The sequence below is a fragment of the Chelonoidis abingdonii genome, chromosome 1, assembly GCF_003597395.2.
Source record: "Chelonoidis abingdonii isolate Lonesome George chromosome 1, CheloAbing_2.0, whole genome shotgun sequence".
Taxonomy (NCBI): domain Eukaryota; kingdom Metazoa; phylum Chordata; order Testudines; family Testudinidae; genus Chelonoidis; species Chelonoidis abingdonii.
Window position 1 is genome coordinate 236,688,847 of NC_133769.1, and position 25,755 is coordinate 236,714,601.

At 40.7% G+C, this 25,755-nt stretch overlaps 1 protein-coding gene across 2 annotated transcripts in view; it reads right to left on the minus strand.

The window, feature by feature from the left end:
• The window catches only part of WWC3 (WWC family member 3), a 181,995-nt gene that overhangs the window by 64,604 nt on the left and 91,636 nt on the right, over window positions 1–25,755 (minus strand). For both annotated transcript variants that reach the window (XM_032779753.2, XM_032779752.2), the window contains 3 exons: window positions 16,200–16,329; window positions 10,030–10,179; window positions 7,627–7,700 (listed from right to left, as the gene is read on the minus strand). In XM_032779753.2, the coding sequence (XP_032635644.1) occupies window positions 7,627–7,700; window positions 10,030–10,179; window positions 16,200–16,329 (354 nt within the window). The remainder of the gene's footprint in view (window positions 1–7,626; window positions 7,701–10,029; window positions 10,180–16,199; window positions 16,330–25,755) is intronic.

Below are 25,755 nucleotides of genomic sequence, written 5' to 3' on the forward strand. Positions count from 1 at the left end.
GAAATTGCACGATTATCAGTTCAATCAGCTTCTGTATCAAATGACTGGAGGATAGTTAATGTAACGCCAATTTTTTTAAAAGGGCTCCAGAGGTAACCCCGACAATTACAGGCCGGTAAGCCTGTAGATTTCAGTTCTGGTCAAACTGGTTGAAACTATAGTAAAGAACAAAATTGTCAGACACATAGATAAACATAATTTGTTGGGAAGAGTCAACATGGTTTTTGTAAAGGGAAATCATGCCTCACCAATCTACTAGAATTCTTTGAGGTCGTCAACAAGCATGTGGACAAGGGGGATCCAGTGGATATATTTAGATTTTCAGAAAGCCTTTGACAAGGTCCCTCACCAAAGGCTCTTAAGCAAAGTAACCTGTCATGGGATAAGAGGGACAATCCTCTCACGGATTGGTAACTGATTAAAAGATAGGAAACAGAGCAGGAATAAATGGTCAAGTTTCAGAATGCAGGGAGGTAAATAGTGCTGTCCACAGTCCTATTCAACATATTCATAAATGATCTGAAAAGAGGGGTAAACAGTGAAGTGGCAAAATTTGAAGATGATACAAAACTACTCACGATAGTTAAGTCCAAAACAGACTGCGAAAAGCTACAAAGATCACACAAAGCTGGGTGACTAGACAACAAAAATGGTTGATGAAATTCAATATTGATAAATGCAAAGTAATGCACATTGGAAAACATAATCCCAACTATACATATAAAATGGCGGGGTCTAAATTAGCTGTTACCACTCAAGAAAGATCTTGAAGTCATTGTGGATAGTTCTCTGAAAACATCCACTCAGTATGCAGTGGCAGGCAAAAAAGAATGCAGAATGTGGGGAATAATTAAGAAAGAGATAGATAATAAGACAGAAAATATATTGCCTCTATATAAATCCATGGTACGTCCACATACTGTGTGCAGATGTGGTCAGTCCCATCTCAAAAAAGATATACTGGAATTGGAAAAGGTACAGAAAAGGGCAACAAAAATGATTAGGGGTGTGGAATGGCTTCCATATGAAGAGATTAAGAAAACTGGGACTTTTGAGCTTAAGGGGAGGATATGACAGAGGTCTGTAAAATCATGAGTGGTGTGGAGATAGTAAGTAAGGAAGGAAGTGTTATTTACTCCTTCTCCTAACACATGAACTAAGGGTCACCAAATAAAATTGACAGTCAGCAGGTTTAACACAAACAAAAGGAAGTACTTTTTCATACAACGCACAGTCAACCCATGGAAGTCCATGCCAGAGCATGTTGTGAAGGCCAAGACCATAATCGGGTTCAAAAAAGAACTAGATGGGTTCACAGAAGATAGGTCCTTCAATGGCTATTAGTCAGGATGGGTAGGGATGGTGTCCCTAGCCTATTTGCCAGAAGCTTGGAATGGACAACAGAGGATGGATCATCTGATGATTACCTGTTCTGTTCATTCTCTCTGGGGTACCTGGCACTGGCCACTGTCGGAAGACAGAATTCTGGACTAGATGGACCTTTGGTCTGACCCAGTATGGTCGGTCTTATGTTCAGAAGTATAATCATATACTTCATGGGAGATGTGGCATAGTTACTAGAATATTTCAGAATGGGTTTTGCTGATGGAAGCTCATATAAGGCATTAAACTACTAGCATCACTAAGAGTTGTGAAAGCAGCAGTTTTGCTTTTGCTTTTTCTTGCTATGCAACAGCAGTCAGAGCAGTGGTCTGTGGTGGCCTTTCCAGCTTCCACCAACTACTTTCTGAAGAGGTGGGCTCTCACTGATATAGCAACTGAAGCCAATATCAGTGCTCCAAGAAGGTCCTTGAGTCACTGCTCCAAGTGAGATTGTATTAATGTGACCATACCTCCTCCTTCCAATTCTGTAGGGTGAGACTGGCAGGGTTCACAGACAAATAGTAAATCCCATGGAGGTAGCATTCAACTGATATTTTTTAAAAGGTGGGGGAGGGAAGAGTTAGAGGTGGAAGGAAACAGATGTAGCCTCCCAGTGAGCTGGACTGAACAATAACACATGAATTCTGAGTTTCTGCCCAGAGCAATGGATTCAATGTGCAAGAATCCCCAACTCCATCCAGCAGAAGCTGTTCACAAGAAGAGGCAAATTATCCAATATGGGAAACTGTAGAAAATCTCTGTGCATGTCTTAATTTACGTAAATATCGAGTCACTCAGGATGGTACAGGATGAGAATTTTTGAAGGCAGGATTTCAACTCAGATCATCTTCAATGGGAAGGGAGCGAGGGAAATTTTTCTACTACTACTGAGTCTTTTCTCCTGTAGGGAGCTCAGTCTGAACTCTCATACTTGCATTTCTCTGTCAAGAGGCTATGCACAAAAGTAGTAAATCGAACAGAAAATCATTTATTTTTCTTTACACATGGCAAAGCCAAAAAGTTACTGCTATCTGAAGCTGCTCTATCTTCCTGACTCTGCAGGAGTACAGGTAGGCTATGGCATGCCATATATTATCACTTTTACTTTTTTCCATTTTTTTTAGAAAGCGAAAAGGGAGGTGGTTTCCACTTTACATTGAGTATATTTTAAATTTTCTGTTAACTTGTTTGTTTTTTTCCCCAAAAAGAAGGATTTATATAGTGTACTGATTTGCTGTGTGCTACCAGCATAACAGATTGAATCCATGTTACATTTAAGAAGTAAGGAGTCATGGTAAAATGTTTTACAATTATTATATACTGCAGCATTTTAATTTTCTATTTTGTAGATTTTAATCCAACACAGCACATTCCTGCACCCACGCTGTGCAGTTACAGTAGATGTTTCATCAGCCAAGCAAGGCTGAAGACAAAAATATTTAATGGAGACAAAAGCTCCACAGAAATGCCAGCAAGCTAAAGTGAAGGAATGCATGATAAATGGAGAATGTAACCAGAGATAACTGGTAGGGGCAAATTGAGCTTTGTGCAGTTCCACTCAAAACTTAAAATGCCGATTACTACTATACATTATACTGGGCAAAATAAAGACTTTTTTTAAAGCAACTAACACTTCTGTTGAACAATAGTTCATTGTCAAAGCTGTTATCCCTGGATAGCAAAATTCTACCCTAGTGGCAATTTTAGAAAAATATTTTTAATACAGAGGGCCTTTTTATTCAACAAAAAAATGTCTAAATGTAGTTCGTAGAGAAAGGTTTTAACCAGATCACTTCTTGATGTTCAGATAACACAAGTACTTCACACTTAGTGAAATGCTCAGCATTTCCCCTGTATTTATGCTTGTGCTACATCCTACACCACAAAGCAGCAACCAACATGTTTTTCCAAACATCAAACAAAAAAATTTCTCGGAAGGACATGTAGAATATCTGATTGTACCTTGGAAAATCTAACTAACACCCCATCCCACATGATTTACACAGTAAGATACAAATAACCCCTATTATATTATATTACATAAACCTCACTTCTCTCCTGCATCCTTAATCAATGTCACATCTCTCCAAGACTGTAAATGTGGGGCAAGGTCTTTGACCAATTTCTCTGTAGCATGTCATATGGCACTATATCTATAGTAGGGGCAGGCAACCTATGGCATATGTGCTGAAGGCAGCACATGAGCTGATTTTCAGTGGCACTCACGCTGCTGCCTGTGTCCTGGCCTCCCGCTCGGGGAGCTCTGCATTTAAGTTTAATTTTAAATGACGCTTCTTAAACATTTTAAAAACCTTATTTACTTTACATACAACAATAGTTTAGTTATATATTATAGACTTATAGAAAGAGACCTTCTAAAAATGTTAAAATGTATTACTGGCAAACGAAACATTAAATTAGAGTGAATAAATGAAGACTTAGCACACCACTTCTGAAAGGTTGCCGACCTCATATCTATAGAGTGCATTTACAGAAGTTATGAAGTGCAGACAATGTACGATGCAAAGCAACGCTGGGCAGGTCATGTAGACTACAGGCAAGACAATAGGTGGACAACCTGCATCAGTGACCGGATCCCCAGAGACCTCAAGTGACCACTGGGGAGACCGAAAATGTACTGGGCCGATCCCATGATAAAACTCTTTGGCCATAAGTGAAAAGAACGTGCTTGCAACAAAATGGAGTGGTGTGGCGTTGACTTGCATTTGTGGAGGGACAGATGAGGAAAATCTGGACAAAGGTGGTTTACAGAAGTTGACTGTTTCAGCATGTTCTTTCATTGCTGCCCAAACCAAGACTCTTTCTAATTCCTATGGCCTTCCCTCTAGGTTTATGATCGCAGTGAGCTGCACTATTCAGAGCACCAATGGGCCAGTGTTTTTAACAGGTTTGTAACCAGTGTGTTAAAACATTGTACATTATAAATGTCTACATCTTCTCAATCATTCCTCAGTCATGTTTTCCCAATTATATAAAAAGTAATATTAGTTTTTTTCCTTCCCTCCCAACTCACAATCACAGTTGGAAATTAAGCGGCATACATGTTGGCCCTAACGAACAAAACGGGATTCCTTAACTCTTTGAAGTAGATGAAAAGGAGCAACAACTTCAAAAAACTTTTAACCAAGAGTTAAATTGCTAGCTTCCCTCAAATTTTCAGATTAAATTAGGTTTTATAAAACAAAGTAAAACACAGTGCTTTTTTTTAATTAAATAAAAGTTCTTCCAACTCCCAGCCTTGAAACAAGTGACTTGACTAGCATCACACAGGGCTTATGTGACAGGGGCAGGGTAGAATTCTGTTCTCCAGGGCAGCATTTAACTGCCTTAACAATGACACCCTCCATTCTCTTCCTGCATGCCACTGTTTAATTCACTACACCCCTCCCAATTTCTGGTACACGTGAAACGGGTCCTGGAGACTATAGCCTCCCTTTCACTACAGGAAAAAAATGTGTGAGATTATGTAATTAAAGATTGTATCACATTGCTTGTATGCACAAAGGGTGCATAGACAGCCTTAATTCTGGCATTTCCTAACTTCTAAATGCTTGACTTTGCAACTGTAATGGTGTTCTTTTAACATGGGTTTTGTGTAAATTCCTTGCTTTTTAAAAAAACAAACTGAAAAAACAAAAATTCTATCAAATAGCATCATACTGACACCTACATGCATGATTAGTATCGTTGGAACCTTTAGATCTCCCACACAGACTTCTGCCATTTGAACTAAGGGGTCCTCAAACTGTGGGGTGTGCCCCATAGGGAGGCCTGAGGAATATTCACGGAGTCTACCAGGATCGGAGGGGCAAGGGATGGGTAGGAAGCACCACCCAGTCCCACTCTGCCCCAGCCCAGTTCTGGCCCCAGCCATAGCTCCACTCCACCCCCTGCTCTGACCCTAGTCCAGCTCTGGTTGCAGCCACAGCTCTACTCCATCCCCTGTTCATCACCCAGCCCAGTTCTGCCCTCATTACCTCTCTGCCCCCACGTCAACTCCGCTTCTGCCCCAATTCCTCGCCCATCCACAATTCTGCCCCCAGCTCCACATCAACTCAAGCTTCTTCATTATTGGTATGGAGCATGACAGGAAAAATTTGGGCACCACTGCTCTGTGTGGTCCGGCAGGAGAGAGGGATGAAACACACACACTGACAGTGGGTTTCAATGATATTTACTGGCAGCAGAGGAAGCTCAGGAATCTTAAATTCCACTCTAGCCTTTGGAGGGAGTGTCTCTGGTGGACACAGACTTCTTCTGCTCCATGCCTTGCAACATGTCCGTCTCCTTCCCACCCCTCGCTCTTCGTCCTAGTGCCATTCTCCTCACCTAGCCAGTCCCAGCCTCCACTCCTCAGGCTTCTAACCCTGATCCCAATCTCACTGCCCAACAAATCCTTGTCTCACCCCCTGGACACCGCCTCCCATACTCCTTGTTCAGCTATTCCCAGTTCCTCCTCACCCCCTGGCTTCTTGCCCACCCAGTTCCCTCTCTCTCAGAACCGTGTCTAATCTGTTTTCCCTTGTTTTCCCCAGCCTCCAGTCCCATTCTCCACTACCCAGGTTCTCCATCCTCACTGGCTTTCAGTCTCAGTCTCTCTCCCTAGGTTCCTTGCAATCTGTCTCCCAGTTCCAGTCTCTCTGCCCAACCAATCCCAGTCACCCCTGATGAATTCTTTGCCCCAATCTACTTCTTCCCTTTCCCTTCCTCCTACATCCAGCTCTTGTGCCCTCTGCATTCACAGACAGCTTCCTGCTGCTCACTTCCTGGGTCCAGTAGCAGTGCACTGAGAACATGAGAGTCAGCCTCCCTGCTTTCAGTCCTGGTGCCCAACTGTGGCCGCATCAGCAATTACAGGGCAAGTCTTGCTCAGCATGGACAGAATCTTCAAAGAATTTAGCTGTGAAGTTCTGGCAAGTCATCATCAAACAAGTGTGAAATGCAATTATTCAAAGTTGGCCAAGATCATTCTGATTTTAACAGACATGGAGAAAAGCAAATCCCTGACACAGTGTTACCCCCACCCCCTGCCAAATGTCAAGACTCTGCTTCAAAGCATGGGGGTGCTATAGCTTCCAAAAGAAAAGGTCTCTAGAATTTTTTATCATGAGCAAAAACTCTATTTTTTCTAGCCTCATTTCAGAAATGCCTGAACCACTTTGCTTGAAATGTTGAAAAATGTTGGGTAAGGCAGACACCTGACTTGGAACATGTCAGACCCAAAGGTTAAGTTTTGGCAAAATTATATGCTAATGAACATGTGGTTGTGGGAGGTGTCGGGCAATCTTAATAATGGTGCTACCAATGTTGCCTATAAAAAACACTTGTACAGCAATGCAATCTTATTGTCCTCAAATTACCATTTATACTAGTAATACCCTATCAGCTTCAACGGAATTGAACAGGTGTAACTGAGAACATAATTTGAGGAGGATGGAGCTGCTAAGGAGCACTGCAGACAGAAATTAGTTAACAATGTTCTTGATGCATAAACCAGAAGAGTGTCCAATTTACTTTTAACAGAGTTATGTTGGTTCTGCAGGATTGATACACTAGCAAACAAAACAAAAAAACATAGCAAGTCAAATCATTAAGTAGGCAAATATGACCGAAGGAATTAGTGAAGGATGAAACAATTTTCAAACATTTTGTTATTAAAAATAAAGAACACCCTTTGTTAATTAAAGATCTTAAAAGTTTAAAAGCACTGCTATCCAGTTAAGAAAGTTTTGTTTTCACATGCTTGTTTTGAATTTTAAGCCTTATCTACACTGATTTAGTTAAACTAGCGCAAACCTTTATTAAGTCATACGTATATTGACTTAAAAACTGCTTATACGGGTTTAGCTTGCCCTGTAAATTTACCAACATGAGCTAAACAGATATAAAGTGGATTTAAATTAATTTAAGAGTGTCCATACAGGATTTTGCAATGGTTTAACAAAACCACTTTCAAACCACAGTTTTAAACGAGTGCAAGTTTGTGTGTACATGGGGCTTCTGATATGTCTGACACTTGGATTTTCCCCTGAAAACAAATATTGTAATCTTACTGATAATGTTATGCTACAGTAAACCTCAACTACCTATGGACTAAGTACTGGCAAATACAGTTAATCTCTCTTTCAAGAGGTACACTGAAAGTGATATTATTACTTGGTTTCAAATCTATTTCCAAAGTTTCCGTCACAAAGAACAGAAAATAGGCTTAAGTTTACTTACCTCTTTTTGGCCTCTTCATATTGCCAGCTCAGTCTTACTTTGTCCACAAGTCTCGTTTTATCATCAAAGCAAAACTTTTTTTTTGGAGTTGAGGACCAGGAAGAGAAGGAAAGGTGGCAAAACACAACACACATTAGTAACAAACATTGTAAAAAGAATATAAATAAAATGTTATCTCCCCACCCAAGCGTACCAAAAAACTATCAATGTTTCAAATAAAAATGTGTCTGCAAGAGATAGTTTGGATTCTTAAGATATGAAATTGTGTTCTTAATAAATTACCTAAAAAGTGCAGTAACTGTAAAGTTAGCCCTCTCAGTAAACTGGCGTTATGGAAATAAAATGAGTTAGTAACACTTAATTATGCATTGTTAAGACCTTCCTAAATCAGAGCTCAAAATGTAAAGAATAGGATGAATCAAATGAGTGCAATATTTAATTGCTTATTACAGTAATATTCTTATTTTATGGGAAAAGTCAGTGCAAAGTCATTGGGGTTTTCCTTTCAAAGCAAAAAGAAAGATGTTCCCTATATGTTGAAGCATTACTCAGTATTTTAGTCCCTGAAATCCATGACTCTTTGCCTTAAATTTATCTAGAAATAAACAACAAATTAAACAGTTTTATTCCAACCTGCCACAACTGCTTCTTGAATCAAAAGGTTGCAACACTGTTGCCATGCCGCAATTCTTACTGTAGCAAAGCAAGCTCTCTTCTGCAAACCCTCCTTGGGCAATATGCTCCATCACCTGCAGCTTTAGTTCCTCCCTAAGCCAGCCACATATAGCTTAATAGCTATAACTTCTCTGGATCCCCATACACACCAGATCACTGAGTTTTTAGTCCCTTATCAGTTCCCTGTCCTACTCTATGCATCTTCAGGCACAGGTAACACAATCCACCAGTTTCCCACTCACAACCACCAGCTAATACTAATTCCCCCACTGCAGAATATTTTTCAAATTCAAGAGTGCAAGGTTTATCCCTATGCAAATATACATTTATATTTTCTAACCAAATGTATACTATACAAACAGTCTTCAAAATATACCATAGTTGGTTTGTCGTGGATGGTATTCAATGTGCATTCGGCAGCAAAGAACATGGCTATGACCCTTTGGTAAACTAGGATTCTGCAATCTGATCCACCACCAGTTTCAACAAATGACTTTCCGATTGTACCACACGACTCTCACTTTGGACCATGTGAGAAAAATTTAGTGCCAGATCAGTTTCTTCAAACTCTTCACAGACCATAATCACATGTCATATTTATAAAAATTTCCCTTTCTACTCACCCATCACACATAGTTGAAAGGGACTTGAGGGAAAACAGACCAAAGAAAAAATGCATGGTATACAACACTCAGAAAAAACAGTTAACTTAAAGCTCTTGAATTGTAACAAGGTCTGTATGTGAAGTAACATTCAAATTCTTAAACTATCTCACTGTGAATGAGCTCTCAACTCCACTTCAAATTTCCTCAGAAGCAGTTGCTTACGTTTTGCCCACGAAAACCTAATTCAAATGACCAAAGTAACAGTGCATTCAAATGACCACTTTAACAGGCACGCACATGACAATGTAATTCACATTGGGTTGTTTAAGTGTGGTGCTCTTTTACTTTTCCTGAACATGTTTTAAAGAAGGGTTTGAAGGAAATTACAGCGAAAGCCTGACCAACCAGCTCAAGAAAGAAGTGGATTCTTATTTAAAAAAAATATTAGAGCCCTAATTTAAATTGTAAATTTCCCTTTATTTTGGAAGAAAAGAGTAGAGATCAATTTAGATCTTGAACCTTTTAATCCATATGCAAAGATGAAACCAAGTGTGGGTAAAAAAAACTTGACAGGTCAGGGGGTAACAGGTCCTTGAGGCAAATGTAAAACTGGGTGCTTACAATCCTTTATTTTTTACCCTCCAGCAAGGCTGTAATACTAGTAAAAGTTTGATGCTTGGTGCCAACAGCTGGCAACAATTGCACTTTAAACAGGCAAAACCACAGACTGGGAGGCTTGTGAACATGCCCATGGGGAACTATTATTCAGGGTCTACTTTGCCATCTGCCCATTAGTCATGGCGATGGTAAGAAAGTGATTGCTTCAGCCCAGACCGATGGAACTGAGGAGCAGATTCCTTTGTAAACATTTCACAAAGGCCTTTTGCATGTTGGAGGATTAGAATCACAAAGCACATAACTAGTGAACATTATTTGCACACTATTAAACCAAAATGGACTCTTTTAAAAATGGAGAGAAAAAAACCAGAGTATTTTCTTCCAAGCATCCATTCCACTGCAGCCAAAACATCTTTGAATTAAAATGGAAAATAAACCATAATCATGTGACTTACACAAAAGCAGCTTATTTTCCACAGCAAACATCTTGCATTGGAACACATACCTGTCCAGTGATGTCAGTTTGAGAACAAGCATCACAGTGTTGTTGAGGTAAACAGGAATCACTCAGTGAACTAGAATTGTGCTGGAGACCTTGTAGAGAGTCTGTAATACAACAGCTATTCCTGAATCCATCTGTTAGCTTTGCCAGGCTCTAAAAAAGAACATTAAAAAGGTGATCTAATAGAATCTAATTCTGGTTGTCCATTTTCAAAAAAAAAAAAAATAGTAAAATTACTCCACCTACTACTTTTTCTATTATTGGGATGTAACAGGATGTTTATTTAAAAAGCTACCTGTAAGAAAGTCAAATTTATCATTTCATTCTGTGAAATGGGAACTTTGTTTTGAAAAAACTCCATTTCCAAAACCCCCCAATGATTGTATACTGTATGTAAGTGTACATTAAAACTAATGTAGTTTAAATCCAAGAACAAACAAATAATTAAGAAATATCTGTCAAAGTTTCAGTTTTCAGAGCTGTGAATAGCTCTGACTTTTACACGGCAGCTGCCAGCTTCCAGGACAGACAGCAGAGAAGGCCATGTCTTACCTGCCCCTGCCTCAAACACAGGACACTCCTCAGTGACTAATCCCTCACTCATCCTGAAAAAATATCACCCGTTGCTTCAATTTTAATCACAGTTAATTTCACCCCTAGATTCTACAATCCCAAGGTCCATGCAGCCAGAGAGGTTTTTCCACTTGGATTGCAGGAAGGGCAGCACTATGAAATCTGTGGATCTGAGCAGACTATGTAGGTAAGGGTGTAGAACAGCACAGAGGGAGAAGGGCAGGTAAGACACAATCATGCAAAATAGCAACTGCCATATAGAAGGCAAGTTTTCAATTTCTTAAATGAAATGTTAATTAAAAGAAGAAAGCCAATATCATGATTTTTATACAAGCTTAGACAACAGGATTTGGGGTTTTTAAAGTTCCCATTAAGCAGAGTTTCTCTTCAAGACAAATAGCCAACTTTTAATTTTATGATTTGACTTCTTGATTATTCACCCTCTCCTGCAACCAAATCTTGTCAAAAGATTTTTTTTCTTTTGTGACAATTAAAACAAAAACCATACTCTGGCATGCATGAGAGAGACCAGTGGCATCCTCCACCGCAAAAAATTTAAACATAAAATATTTAAATAAACTTCTCCCACAAATTCCCAAAAAGAGATAACTCACACTAAGAAATCCCATCAAAAATTAAGTTAACCTACTATAACCATACTGACCAGCATCAGGTAGAAGACTGTTACTTAACAAAGAACTAACCTGATTCTAAACTACAGAGGCTCAGTGCCAGTGAAACAGAGTTTGCTGATTTTAGGTCCTATGGGGATTGCTAATTTGCAACAACCTGCAATTTATTAAGAAAAAAAGGACATAATATAGCTCAGTGGTTCTCAAACCGTAGCTCACAAAGAACTGTAGACAACATGGTACTACTGGCATCTCCCCCTTGCTTACAACTGGACAACTACAGAAGCAAGAAAAAAGCCCTTTCTGAAAGCTAATAGAGGAGAGGGGCTTGGTGCCCTCTGATTTCCACACATGCTCTACCACATTGTGTGGTCCCACTTTCATCTGCACTGCCCTGCTCAAAGCCATTCATCTCCACGAGGTACAGGGGAAATATAGCTGTGCTGGGTGTAGGGCAATGGGGGTCTTCTGCCTGAAACTTCTCTCACTTCATAGCTCTATCCTGGGGACACTATGGCAAATACACACACTATCAGATACAATTTTGGGGCAACATGTACTTCACGTTAGATAGAAACAACTCTTCCACTTCAATATTTCCTACTCAATTTCCCAACCCAGTAAAAAAAAGAAAATCTCCCCAGGGCTGTAGATGGATGTTAAAATTACAAAAGAAAACACACACTGGAGCAGACAACAAAATCAATATGAACGTATACTTGGGAGGCACGCGGGAAGAGCAGCTCTCAGAAGTCTAACTACGCACACAAACCTTTATAAACATTCCCTCATCTTTTTGGAGCAATGACACCACATATATGGCATTATTTCTAACCACAGCACCCAGTTTAAACCTGTCCACCTCTTCCTTCCTTTCCTCAGACTCTTCTCCCACATATCCTCATCCAATTATCATATTTCTACAACAGCCACAGCTTTCTGAGCACATACAGAAGACTGAGTCACCTCTGCTATGTTTAGGTCCGCTGCCTACACCTTACAGATTTAGATTAAGAGGTAGTTATGAAGTTTTCTATTTCCTCTTTCTGGAAAAAAGTAAAATAGTTTACGAAGTGTTTACACAAAACTCTCAACTCCTCCATAACCACTGCTTTTTCCAAAATGTGTTTATTGTGAGAGATTTTTTTCCTTTGCCTGCTAAGCAGATTTTAAAATGTAAGAGTAACATGGAAAATTTTAAACAGACTTCATGCTGGTTCTACATAACTGAGATACTCATTTTGAAATACTGTTATTTCGTTAAATCTTAAAATTGGATCAGGATTGTAAAGTATGCCGAAATTGAATAGAATATGTAACTAATTTTGAAACAAATCAATATTAAAGACTATTGCACCACAAAATGCACTGCAAGAAATATACAATTGTGACAACTTCAATTCTCATCAGTAAAACAGATCTAAAACCAACAACCAATATCATCCTAAATTTCTCATTTGTTCTATATGACTTATATTCCAGGCTTGCCAGAGGACACATTTCAGTCCATGGCATTTAACGCGATACTAGATTTGTAATTACTTAATAGTACTTTTCAGGCCACTGCTATCACACTTAAAGTTTGGTTTAAAGGTGCAATTCTCAAGACTTCTCAGTCTGTCAGGTGGACACTGTGTTGCTGGGTTAAGACATAAGAATAAATAAAATAGTCTAGTGGGAGAGTTAAAAAAAGGCCAGTAGTTGAGCTGATCCAAGATTTCTTACACACAAGTCTTTAAACTGCCAGTTACTTTCCCCAAACGTGCATTATGGAATCCAGGAAGAATTGCTTTTCTAATCATTCTCACTAGCCATGGCATGTGGAAGGCTGAAAACCATTTTAAAAGTTGGCCAATACAAAATAGCAAATATAGTGAAAGTTGCCACAGAAGGTTGACATTTTTAATAGTGACTTCACTGTTCTGCCTACTTAGACAATGTTTTGTAGTCCATCAGCTGACCTTTGGGTAATGCTTCAGAGATTGAATAATTTTTAAACTATGGAAACATAATATAAGATTACAAGATACTCAGATAATTAAAAAAAGCTAACAGAACATGATGAAACTACTGCAGAGAGAGATGAAAGATACATTTGAAAGGCTATGTTCATTTACTAGGCTCCTAAAAGATATTGCCTTTCACATACAGCAGAGCTGATTTAACAGACTATCCTTGTCATCTTTCCAAGCCCACAGGCTCTCTGGGTTTTTTAATAAGGTGTATAAAGCTAACGTATGATATGAAGTTGAGACTTAAAAAAAGGAAAGTGGGAGGTTAATGCCTAATGGTAGTGAGATAGGGATGAAGAGGCTTCATGCAACCATATGCGATTACATTCCAGTTATCTGGACTAGTACATCATAGTACTGGTATTCCTCCGCTGGCTCTTGAAGACAAAAAGGTGGATCATTGAATTTTTAAAAGGCCATTAGCACAAACTACAATGGTCAAGAGAGGCAAAAATATTATCAGAGGCCTGGATAGATTCTAAATGAAGATCAGTTAATAAAATAAACACTTCATAGTTTAAAGAAGATAGGAGGAAAGATAGTATATATATATATAAAATAATAAGTGGATTAGCACATTCCCTTCTTTACCCTCTTTCATTTTATAAACAACAAGAGAAAACAAAATGAAATTAAAGACAAGTAACATAAAACCGATCAAAGAATATATTTTCTTATGTAACATAATTACTCTGTGGAACTCAAGGTATCCGTGAAGTCAAGAGTGTAAATGGATTCATAGAAAGAGGAGACATTTATATGAATAAGAAGAAGATTTAGTTATACTATCTAGGGTATAAATGATCCAGGGATATGAACTCTCAGGCTCAGGACACAGGCCAACCACTAACTGATAGGGATTAGGAAGAAACTTTCCAGATAAGCAGGTCACTGCATAAACTGTCCAAGATGTGTGTTTTGCACCTCTCCTCTACTTCTGATCTATGTCAGACAGAATATCAGACTAGATCACATCACTAGTCTGATTCTGTTTAGCAATTCCTATGCACCTACAAAAAAGGGAAAACAGCAGAGACCAGGGGAAGTTACATTTTCATAGATTCATAGACTCTAGGACTGGAAGGGACCTCGAGAGGTCATCGAGTCCAGTCCCCTGCCCTCATGGCAGGACCATTACTGTTTAGACCATCCCTGATAGACATTTATCTAACCTACTCTTAAATATCTCCAGAGATGGAGATTCCACAACCTCCCTAGGCAATTTATTCCAGTATTTAACTACCCTGACAGTTAGGAACTTTTTCCTAATGTCCAACCTAAATCTCCCTTGCTGCAGTTTAAGCCCATTGCTTCTTGTTCTATCATTAGAGGCTAAGGTGAACAAGTTTTCTCCCTCCTCCTGATGACACCCTTTTAGATACCTGAAAACTGCTATCATGTCCCCTCTCAGTCTTCTCTTTTCCAAACTAAATAAACCCAATTCTTTCAGCCTTCCTTCATAGGTCATGTTCTCAAGACCTTTAATCATTCTTGTTGCTCTTCTCTGGACCCTCTCCAATTTCTCCACATCTTTCTTGAAATGCGGTGCCCAGAACTGGACACAATACTCCAGTTGAGGCCTAACCAGCGCAGAGTAGAGCGGAAGAATGACTTCTCGTGTCTTGTTTACAACACACCTGTTAATGCATCCCAGAATCACGTTTGCTTTTTTTGCAACAGTATCACACTGTTGACTCATATTTAGCTTGTGGTCCACTATGACCCCTAGATCTCTTTCTGCCATACTCCTTCCTAGACAGTCTCTTCCCAGTCTGTATGTGTGAAACTGATTGTTCCTTCCTAAGTGGAGCACTTTGCATTTGTCTTTATTGAACTTCATCCGGTTTACCTCAGACCATTTCTCCAATTTGTCCAGATCATTTTGGACATACATGTTACATGCATACAAGTCCACATACTGTCAATGGATGTGCATTTGTTTTTTTGACACATGAATTCATCAGGAAGAACAGCTAGAAAAGATTCCCCTTAAAATTAACTATTTCTAAAATGAAAAGACTTTTGGAAATAGAATTCAAAGCCTTGTGCAAGAACTATTAATGAGCTGCATCTTTCTTATTTCTATTGTTCTTCAAAAACAAACTAATACTACATCTCAACCACAAATTGCTGTGAAATACATAATATCTACAATTACAATAAATCGTTTCTCTAAAAGACAGAGATGGAAAAGACTGACTTGTCCAGGATAACAAGCATACCTGTAGATATATGGATGCCCAGGAAAAAGAAAACTATCGCTCCTTCCCCAGAAAGGAAGGAGAAGTCAAGGAACACCTGTGTATGGTTAGAGTAAGACAAACCCGCAGAAGAGTACTGGGAGCATCTCTGCTCTCACTCTGTCTCCTAACTTATTTCCAGTCTTGCCCTTCTCCATGCCAATAGGCACAACTCTCCCAAATGTTACTGGGTAGGTAAGAGGCAAGCTTCTCCATATTTCAGCATGGGCCTGCAGAGGCAGCGTTGTAAGTACCACAGACCAATCAAGAGGGTGTAGCCTCTCCTCGTGAAGAGAATCCTAGCTCAGCTTACTGGAAAGAAGAGCTTGGCAGGCAGCAACCACTATATATAGTGGTGAAGAGAAGCCCGATAAGATATGCATGAAAAGGAGAGGGAAACTGATATAGTCTGCATGGAAATAACAACTGAGGAATGGCTTTAGGAAGGCTATTTCAGACAAGATATTTCAAACAGGCTAGCTGGTTAAGTGTTCAGGCTACTAGAAATCAGTGAAGTTTTGCAAACCCTGACTCATTCTTGGAGATAAACTGAATGGTCAAGAAAGGTGCAAGTTTGACAGTCCTGGAGAGTTAGGTGTTCAATTTTATTTAGTAATCAGAGGATGTGATTTTGAGTTTGAGAATTTTGCCATAGATCAGGAGTAAAAATGCAAAAAAAAATTTTGTAGCTATTCATCCAGTACAAAGTTTCTTACCTGCATAAGGTCCTGCCTTTCTTTCTCACCCATACAAATAGCCTTTTTTATGGTTCGGAGCTCATTCATTATGGCCTGGGCTTCATCCAGTTTATAATTTGTATGAGCGCTTGACATCTTACGATCAATCCTGTTGGCAAAAATTCAGAGACATTTAAAAGTTAACTAATTATGCAAAGGTTCCGAAAGTATTGGTTGCTAATATGCCACTTCATTTCTATGAATAAAATGGTATATTTACTTTGACTTAACAAACACCAAGTATTTATAACATTCTAAAGTTATCTGACTATAAACCAGGAAACTGAAAAGGCAATGCAGTTGTCCCAACTCAGCTTCCCCAGAACTGACAAGTTTCCTGTTTTTAACCTCCGGAACCAGAGTTCACAGTTCATGCAACATAAATGTACACTCTAAAGGCAGTTTTATGTAATAAAAATACAATTAACTTACAAAGTAGTATCACAGATGGTGAAGTTGAAATAGACCCCTTAGTGTAAGCTGCTCCAATTCCCTGCCAATGCAGCATTGATTCATAGATTCCAAAGCCAGAAGGGACCATTGTGATCTAGTCTGACCTCCTGTATAACACAATCCATAGAACTCTTCCCACATAATTCCTTTTGATCTAGAGCATCTCTTTTAAAGGAACATCCAGTCTTGATTTTAAAATTGTCAGTGATAGGGAATCCGCCACAGCCACCAGTAACTGGTTCAAATAGTTCATTACCCTCACTGTTAAAAATTTACACCTTATTTCCAACATGAATGTGTCTAACTTTCAGTCACTGGATCTTGTTATACCTTAGTCTGCTAGACCGAAGAGTCCATTATCAAATATCTGTTCCCCATGTCGGTAATTCTAGACTGAGATCAAGTCATCCCTTAACCTTCTCTTTGTTACGTGGAGAGAGCTTCTTGAGTCTACCACTATAAGGCATGTTTTTTAAGACTGTACTATAATCATTTTTGTGGCTCTTCTCTGAACCCTCTCCAATTAATCACCATCCTTGCTCTTTACAGAATTTTTCTAGGACAGGGGTCAACAACCTTTGGCACATTGCTCACCAGGGTAAGCACCCTGGTGGCCCAGGCCGGTTTGTTTAGCTGCAGCGTCCACAGGTTCAGCTGATCGCGGCTCCCACTGGCCGGGGTTCACCGCTCCAGGCCAATGGGGGCGGCAGGAAGCGGTGCATGTCAAGGGATGTTCTGGCCACCCTTCCTGCAGCCCCCATTGGCCTGGGACAGCGAATTACGGCCAGTGGGAGTTGGGATTGAACGAACCTCCGGACGCGGCAGAGAAACAAACCAGCCTGGCCTGCCAGGGTAAGCTGCGTGCCAAAGGTTGTCAACCCCGTCCTAGAACTTTGTTCAGTCTTGTTTTAAAAGTGACTCGTGATGGGACTCTCAATTTTCCTTGGGAGACATTTGTAAAGACTCAGGTTTTATTGACAAGAAGTTCTGATTGACATCCAGCCTAACTAGGAATAATCAATACTTATTCCTTCTGCTGGATTTCAGTGTTCACATCAAAATGGGATTTCATGGCCAGCTTGAAATCACAGGACTGTCCCACAAAATTTCCAACTCAATTCACAGTAGGACACAGTCTGGATCTTATCTTTGGTCTGGGAGTGTGAAGATAACATCTTTATTATAGCCAGACCACTTCTTGCTCCAGGTTAAGGACAGCTTCTTTCAGGGGCAAGATCTGTTAGGGGACTGACAGACCTAGTGCAGGTCCAGATATATCTGATGGGTTCTGCTGCTCAACCATTAAATCATTCTGTCAACAGCTGGCTGATTATAACTTGTTATCAGTAATCATTGACAGACAACACCTACAAACCCTCTCCCATTACCTCATCCTCACCACTCTCCTGAAGATATCAATTAAAAATAAGACCAGAGTCCCTACCAAACTTTCTAGAATAAACACTCAGATTCAGATTTCAAAGCTGACTGGGGGATTTAGCCAGCCACTCACTGAAGTTAATGTTAATCTCAACTTCTATGCCTACAGTAGTATAAAAGAAAGTGTGTTTAGGGGGAGAAAGCGTGCATAGGAAGAGAACTAGTAAGAATACTGTTATGGGCTATATGCCACAGCTAATAAAGGAAATTTGTCAGCAGATCTCTAATTCAATACAAAGATTCAGTAATACAAAGTGAGAATACTCACAAACTGTATTTACTTGACAGTACTATGGATACTAAGAGCTCAAAAATATTCTTTATGGTAAGCTGACGAGTATTGTCAAAGCCGCAAAAGTATTATAATTTTATTTATATATTTTAAAAAAGGACAAGGAATTGTGGCTTAGATAGAACGCAAATTATGACAAAAATATCAAAGTGTGAACAAATATTTATGATAGGGAACAAGCATACCACAAGAAATTACCTTTCATATTCCAGCAGAATGATACAAGATAAATACAGAGAGAAGATTTATAGCCACCGTGAGGCTGACAGACCAGGTGCCAGCTGATGCCAAAGCCTCAGGCCTCCCTGAACACTTACAAGTGCATAGTTGGAAACCAGTCTTGCTTATCTGTGTGTTAGCATTATCAAAATAAATAGTACATGTTAAGATAAGAAGAATGTGGTTTATAAAATGCTTGTAGGATGCTGCATATATTATTCTCGCTCAACTATATGCCAAGTCAGAACATAACAGCAAACATCTGCATTGTATATATCCCTATAACTAAGTAACCCATCAAACAACAAAGAATGCAAATGATGGCTTCTTAAAACCTGTTCGTTAACCAAAAAATTAGCCATTGTGCGAGATCAAGGATCAAAGACTTTGTTAAGTGAATCCCTCCCGACCCTTCAGAAGAAGAGGCCTGTGTGGGAACCGTTGCCGTCAGCTAGGTTTGTGTGAGAAGAAGCTATAAATACGGACACAAGGAAGAATTCTTCATTTCTGCACTGTTTGGATTCAAACTGAAAGAGAAGACTAAGGTCCCCAGAGTTACTCCGTGTAGCCCTAAAAAACTTTTGTGAACTGGCAGATTACTACATCTCTGCCACCTTTCAAAGTTATAGACTCTGACTCATCTATTACATATATTTTCACCTGCTTTAACCTCTGAACAACTCCTTTTTTCTCAATTAATACACCTTTACTTAGTTTACTACAGAACTGGCTGCCAGCATTGTATTTAGTGTGAGATCTGGGGCGCAAATCGACCCAGGTGAGTGACTGGTCTCTTTGGACTGGGTGCAACTGGAATATTTTATGATTTTTTTTGTTGTTGTTGTTGTAAATGACCACTTATCACATAGTCCAGTTTGCCTGGGTGACAAAATAGACTGGAGTGTCTTCAGGGACTGGCTGTGACTCCATGTAAGACTATTGTACTACTTTGGGAGTTCACATTTGTTACTACATTGGTAAAACCCAATTACAGAACATACCACCAGTTTGCGATGTCTGCCCTAAGGTAGGCATTCATGGTCATGCGCCACTCCAGACAGCGTGACAGCCACCACAAAAAGAGGACAACTAGCTGCACAGCGTCAATTAACAAAGATTTACTTTTGATGTCCTATCTAGCAAGATGTCATTAAGCTACTCCATGCTAGCAGAACCCTGACACAATCTTGAGCTACTCAGTGCTAACTAGCAGAAACTCAAACTTTATTGAAGGAGAGAGGCTGTTGAATTGCAATATGGAGGGAGGAAAATGACAATTAAATGATAATTTGCCAAATACACTGAAAATACTAAAATATGATACTGAATATACCAAGGTATAAAAATAACTTTACATATAGCCTGAAGAGACAAGTCTCTTGCCCCGTCATATAGCACGTGCTACCACCACCCACCTTCCATAAACTAGTCTGATGAAACTCCATTTTCAATGGAGTCTTATCACCTTAAATACAAAATAAATTGGAGAAAAAAACCCGAAAGGAAACCTATTACCTGTAAATAAGCTATCAATAAGTTTAGCAATTTTGCTAATTCTGGTGATTTTATTGAGTCTTTACTGAAAGATCCAGCTCCTGGAGTCATGTCACTAACCTCTTGGTTGCAAAGAACAGGTGGGAAACATGAATCCTAAAATTTCAAACACCAGAGAGGACGTAAAGGTGTTACTTTAAAAAAAATCTCATGATTCTTTTGGGCCTGACTCATGATTTTTGAATGCTAGGAGCTGGCAGCTCTGGTTTAAGATTCTGACAAGATTAGACCAAGCCACAGTAGGAAAAGTGACCTTAACTCACTAAGAATTTCATATGATACAGAAAGTAGTTGGCTTTAACCCAAGGTCACATTAATGTCAAGAACTTGGATTCAACCCAGGTATTAAACCAGATGGCCCCCTTCTACCTTCCTGTTGCTTGACATCTAGAGAAAAGAAAGATATTTAACTTCAAGTGGAATTTTCTACAGGTAAGTATCTGCTAATTCATGTTCTTGGAGGAGGGTTGGAGGCTGACTAGTGAGTTTTTATTTTCTCAGATAAAAGGTCATTGTCAATCATACTGTTTAAAGTATGATCGGCTGTCATACAGTCAATCCAAACTGACCTAATATTCTAAGGCTGTGGTCCCAAACTTTTTACTAAGGTGACCCACCAGGGACCTACCTATTATTCATCTCCCTCCACTACAAACACACACACACACACCCCCCACTAACAGGCTGCTAAATGTTCATTCACTAGCTCTCACCACTTCCTCCACGTTGCTACTGCAGGTGACCAGATCTTGCTCCCCACATCACTGCCTGCTGCCACGGCCCAGCAGAAGTGAGAAGCTGGGGTTAGTGCTTCGGGGCACACATGGAGGCGGGGACTGATTGGATGGGTGACAGGTGACACACCTAGACCCTTCCTGGAAGACACCAATGGCTTAAGACCAATCATTTGGGAAACACTGTTCTAAAGAATGCACAAAGTTACTATTAATTAATATTCTTCCAAAGTCATATGCCCATTCATAAATTGCTAGTTTTGAAGACAACACTAAGAAGATATTTCCATTTATTAAAAAAGTAGCAGCATTCAAATAAATAATGTATATATATGAATAGTAAGAACATTCACATATATATATTAATAGTAAGAACCTTAGATACAATAAAAAATGTATAAGGCACAAACTATCAAGCCACTAAATAACAGGAGATAGACAAACTTCCCCTTTGAGTACATTATTATTGTCCATTATGTAGACTGTTTCATCTTTCTTTGAAATATCTGGTATCAGCCACTATCAGAGACAAGATCCTGGACTGGATGGACCATAATTCTGATCCTTTATAGCAATTTCTCTGATCCTAACTTAATTTTTCTTCATATTCCTTCAAATGCTTGAAAGACCAAGGAGCAGTTCAAAAACAGGCTGAGCAAGTGCAGAATGACTACAGAGAGCTAGCGCTGCCTATATAGGAGGCTGGATCTGGCTGATGACAATATTCCTATGCTTATAGCCGTGTGCTGTACGCTTTATAATATTTGTGAAAGGAAAGGTGAAAGCTTCACTCAGATCTGGACCACTGAGGCTCAGCGCCAAGAGGCTGAATTTGAACCACCAGAGACCAGAACTATTAGAGGAGCGCTACGCGAGGCCATAAGGATCAGGGATACCTTGAGGCAGCAATTTGAAGCTGAAAGCCACTAATATTTGTTGCTATGCTCAGGAGTGCAGTGCTTGAAATGCTAGGAGGTGATTGTAATTAGTGCAGATGATGCACTATGAAGGTTTAAGAAAATCGCCTGTTGCTTTGAAGAGCTCTGTTTGCTTTCCATTAATGGAATGAAGATTGCTTTCAAACCAACACAATTCTTTTATTTAAAAAACCACCGCAGGAGAAAGAAACAAAAAAACATCAGCACCGTGGAGGATGGGGGAAGGGAGGGTCTCAAGAGGAGAGGGGGTCCTGGGATGGTTAAAGATTTGTGTATGTCCAGGTATCATATCCAACCATCTCCTCTGGAGTACAGTACAGAGAATACTGTATTTCAGCAGGGCTAAACTGCAGAGGGACAGGCATGGAGTGCAGTGGGTACTAAGAGTCCGCAGTGCTGGACTGTGATGGGACACGAGTGGAATGCAGTGGGTACAGACTGGAGCCAGAAGGTTGATAAGAGTGTGTTGGCGGTGTCTTGGGGGGCGGGGGGGCACATGGGAAAGAGTTTTGTGACAATGGTTGTAGGGGAGGGCGGGTGCAGAGATGCTCAGTTTGCAGTGGTAGTAGCGCCTGGAGCATGTGCGCTTGGTGCTCCATAACATTTAAGAGTCACTCCACGGCTTCATTCTGGCATGCTGCATTTTCCTTTCAGTCCCTCTTCTCACTGTTCCGCCACTCCTTCAATTCCTGTTTTTCAGCCACAGAGTGCATCATGACATCATGCAGAAAGTCCTCTTTATTTCTTCATGGCCGCTTTCTAATTCCACGCAGACATTCAGCTGGCGATAACAAAGAGGGAGGCTGGGCTCCCAAGGTCATATCTGTGAAACCAAAATGCAACATTTTAAAGAAGCGGAACTGTTTGCCACACACAGACCACGGATGCAGTGATTTAAAACATAATCACTATTCACATAACTATCACTAACTGGCTGATCCCAGGCAAGCACACATGAACCAAAGACCCCCAAAATGGTGGTGAGTAACCACAGGGGAAGAGGAAATCAGTGTTCCAGGACCTTACTGTACACTGAGCTCTTGTGGAGAGCCAGCACTGTGGGGGGGGGGGGGGCTTATAATCATTACTGTCCCCATATTTTCCACAGGCTGTGTTCATTATGGAAGATATCGCGCTGCTGAGGGTGAGCAGGGAATCAAGGGAGGGTCTTCTTGAAGACTGCAGTTTCCACCCTGGCCCTTATGTGACTCGCCTGTGTGCAGTAATGGCCATCCCTCCCACCTCACCCCACCCTCAGTAATGGCAGAGTAGCACAGGAAAGTTACCCTTAATGGGGCAAGAGACAAAACAGCTCTGCCAAAGAACCTGCAGCAGTGGATTGCCCTGTATCTCTATGAGTTTCGTGGACATCGCTGAGGCAGATTCCCGTGAAGTGAGGGAGTCAATCAAATCCTGTTCCACCACTCAGACTAGGTACGCGGTGATAAGCACATCATACAGACAGAAGTCTGCTTTCTGCAACCCTTCTGCCCCCAACAACTTGCTTCAGCAATTCCCAAAATCAAAGCCACTCACCAGGGGCCTCCTTTCCTGTTTGCAATTCACCAAGTTCTGACAGCTGTGACTGGCTAGCCTCCTCTGGGGTAAAGAAGAGCTCCTGGTTGAATGCATCTCTGAGCTCCGAGTCGTCTTCTGCCTCTAAGTCCCCCTCCACATCCTCGTCCAAGATTCCCCCTCCTGGTTCATTCCACTCTCTCCTGGCACGTGAGCCACCGAAGTATCCACAGTGGCCTTCACAGGGGGGTCGCATCCAGCTCTTTGTAGAACCAGCAGCTCGTGGGCACAGCATAGGAGCGGTGCTTTGCCTCCCCCTGCCTTGTAGTAGGCTTTCCGCAGCTCCTTCATTTTGACGCTGCACTGCAGTGTGTTCCAGTCATGGCCCCTTTCTGTCATGCATCATGAAATCTATCCATAAGTATCATAATTCCTATGGCTGGAGTGCAGCTAGGACTGGACAGCCTCCTCTCCCCAAATGCTCATGAGGTTCAGTAGCTCGACAATGCCCCAAGCGGGGGATTGCCTGGTGCATGTAGCAGACATGGTCACCTGCAAAGAGGCGCAGAGACCACTGCATATATCACTGAGCAAACAGGAAGAGGACTTTCAAAATTCCCAAGAAATTTAAGGCGTGGGACTCGTGGTTGGTCACCTGAAGGTAGGACAGTAGAGTTCAAACTGATGACCAGAGAGGCAAGAACAGGCATTGTAGGACACCTCCCAGAGGCCAATGACAGCGCTGTATTTGACCAGGGTGTCTACACTGGCACCACAGCACAGTAGCCCCAGCACAGAAAGCTCTACGCCTCTCGCTAGGGTGGGTTTTTTTATAGCATTGTAACTGTATAGTTAAGCACTAAGTGGCTTGGCAGTGTGTAAATCTCGAGAGCTACACCACAGAAAGCTGCATTACTGCGCAAAAACTTGCCAGTGTAGACAAGGCCTTATACTACAATGCTAACTGCATCTTTAAATAAAAACATCGCCCCTTCTTTTGGGTCAGTAAGCTACAGAGCTATCCAGGTTAGGCATTTGGGGAATCATCTGACCCTAAGAGAATTCAATTGTATGAGCCCTCATTTGGGAATTAACAGTAGGATTTTCAAAAGCCCTCAACACTTTCCTAATTCTGCTCTTATTTAAAATCAATGGGACTGACTTCAACAGAAGCAGAGTTAGACCAATGCTGAGAACTTGAAAATCCCACCCTAATTGCCTTTTCTTTGCAGTAAGACTTTTCATTTTGACTTTTGAGGCACAGCACAGAGAACTGTGCTATGACTGACTTAAAGTGACTGGATTCTGCATGGAAGACTTCTTCATTTGTAACTTGAGCTGTACTTGGACACCTCCTCTCCAATCCTTGTTCTCACTTCTACATCTCATATATTAATTATCTATTCTTTATTATGTACCATTTATAATTTAGTAACACCTAGAGGCCACAACAAGATCAGGCGCTTCTGTGTTAGACTCTGCAAAAAAAATGCTCTCTTACTTTCCCCTCTTGTTTTTATCTGCTGTTCTTCTGTCCTCAAGTTTTACTTTTTTATGCATTTGGTGATTTTTTTTCTTCCCACTAGCTCTCTGAGTGCTGTCCTACTTTCCTCTGCCTCTTTCTTCCAGTCTCTGCCCGCTGTGAAGCCCCCAGCTCTTAGCGTCGCAGTGTTGTCTCCCACATTTTCATTCTTTATCAGTTTGTCTCCCTTTCTCTCTCCTATTCCCCTTGCATTTTTCCCCTCCCAGATCCTTCACAGTCATTCTTTTCCATTTCCTTCCCCACAGCTTTTCTCCACACTTCCCCCCCACCCCCACCCACTGTTGCTATACTTTTTTCTCTTCTCTACCCCACTCTCCTGGAGTTGGCAACAATTCTCCAAAACAGCAGGAACCCAGGCACTGCCAGACCCCCAGCCGGAGGACATATTTGTGTAACCTCTGAGCAGGTTATTTTCTTCATACAACATGAGAAAAAAAGAAAAGAGAAATCCTCTCAGAATCAGCAGAGTGCACATGGAACACTCCAGTAGTTCCCAGACCACTGGCTGATTTAAAATATCATACCCTGAAAATAACACTGCTCTGATTTCTTCCCTCCTGTCCATAACCTCCCCATACAACTTGTGACATCTATCCCCTGCTGACTATTTTTGCTCCCCAAAAAGTATGGAGGCTTCTTTCTGTGTTGCTCAGTGGACTACTACCTACAGCACATGTCTCTCTTCAGTGTAAAAACCTGGCCTCCAGCTCCTTGTTCAGCTGGGCACAGCTCCACAGGCACCTGCAGGAAGCCAGAGCTAGGAGTCTGCACCTAAGAGAAGCAAGCTGGCGAGAAAAAAGGTATGGGCTTTTGAATAGCTGCTTGCCACAGTCTGGGAGCTGCAGCT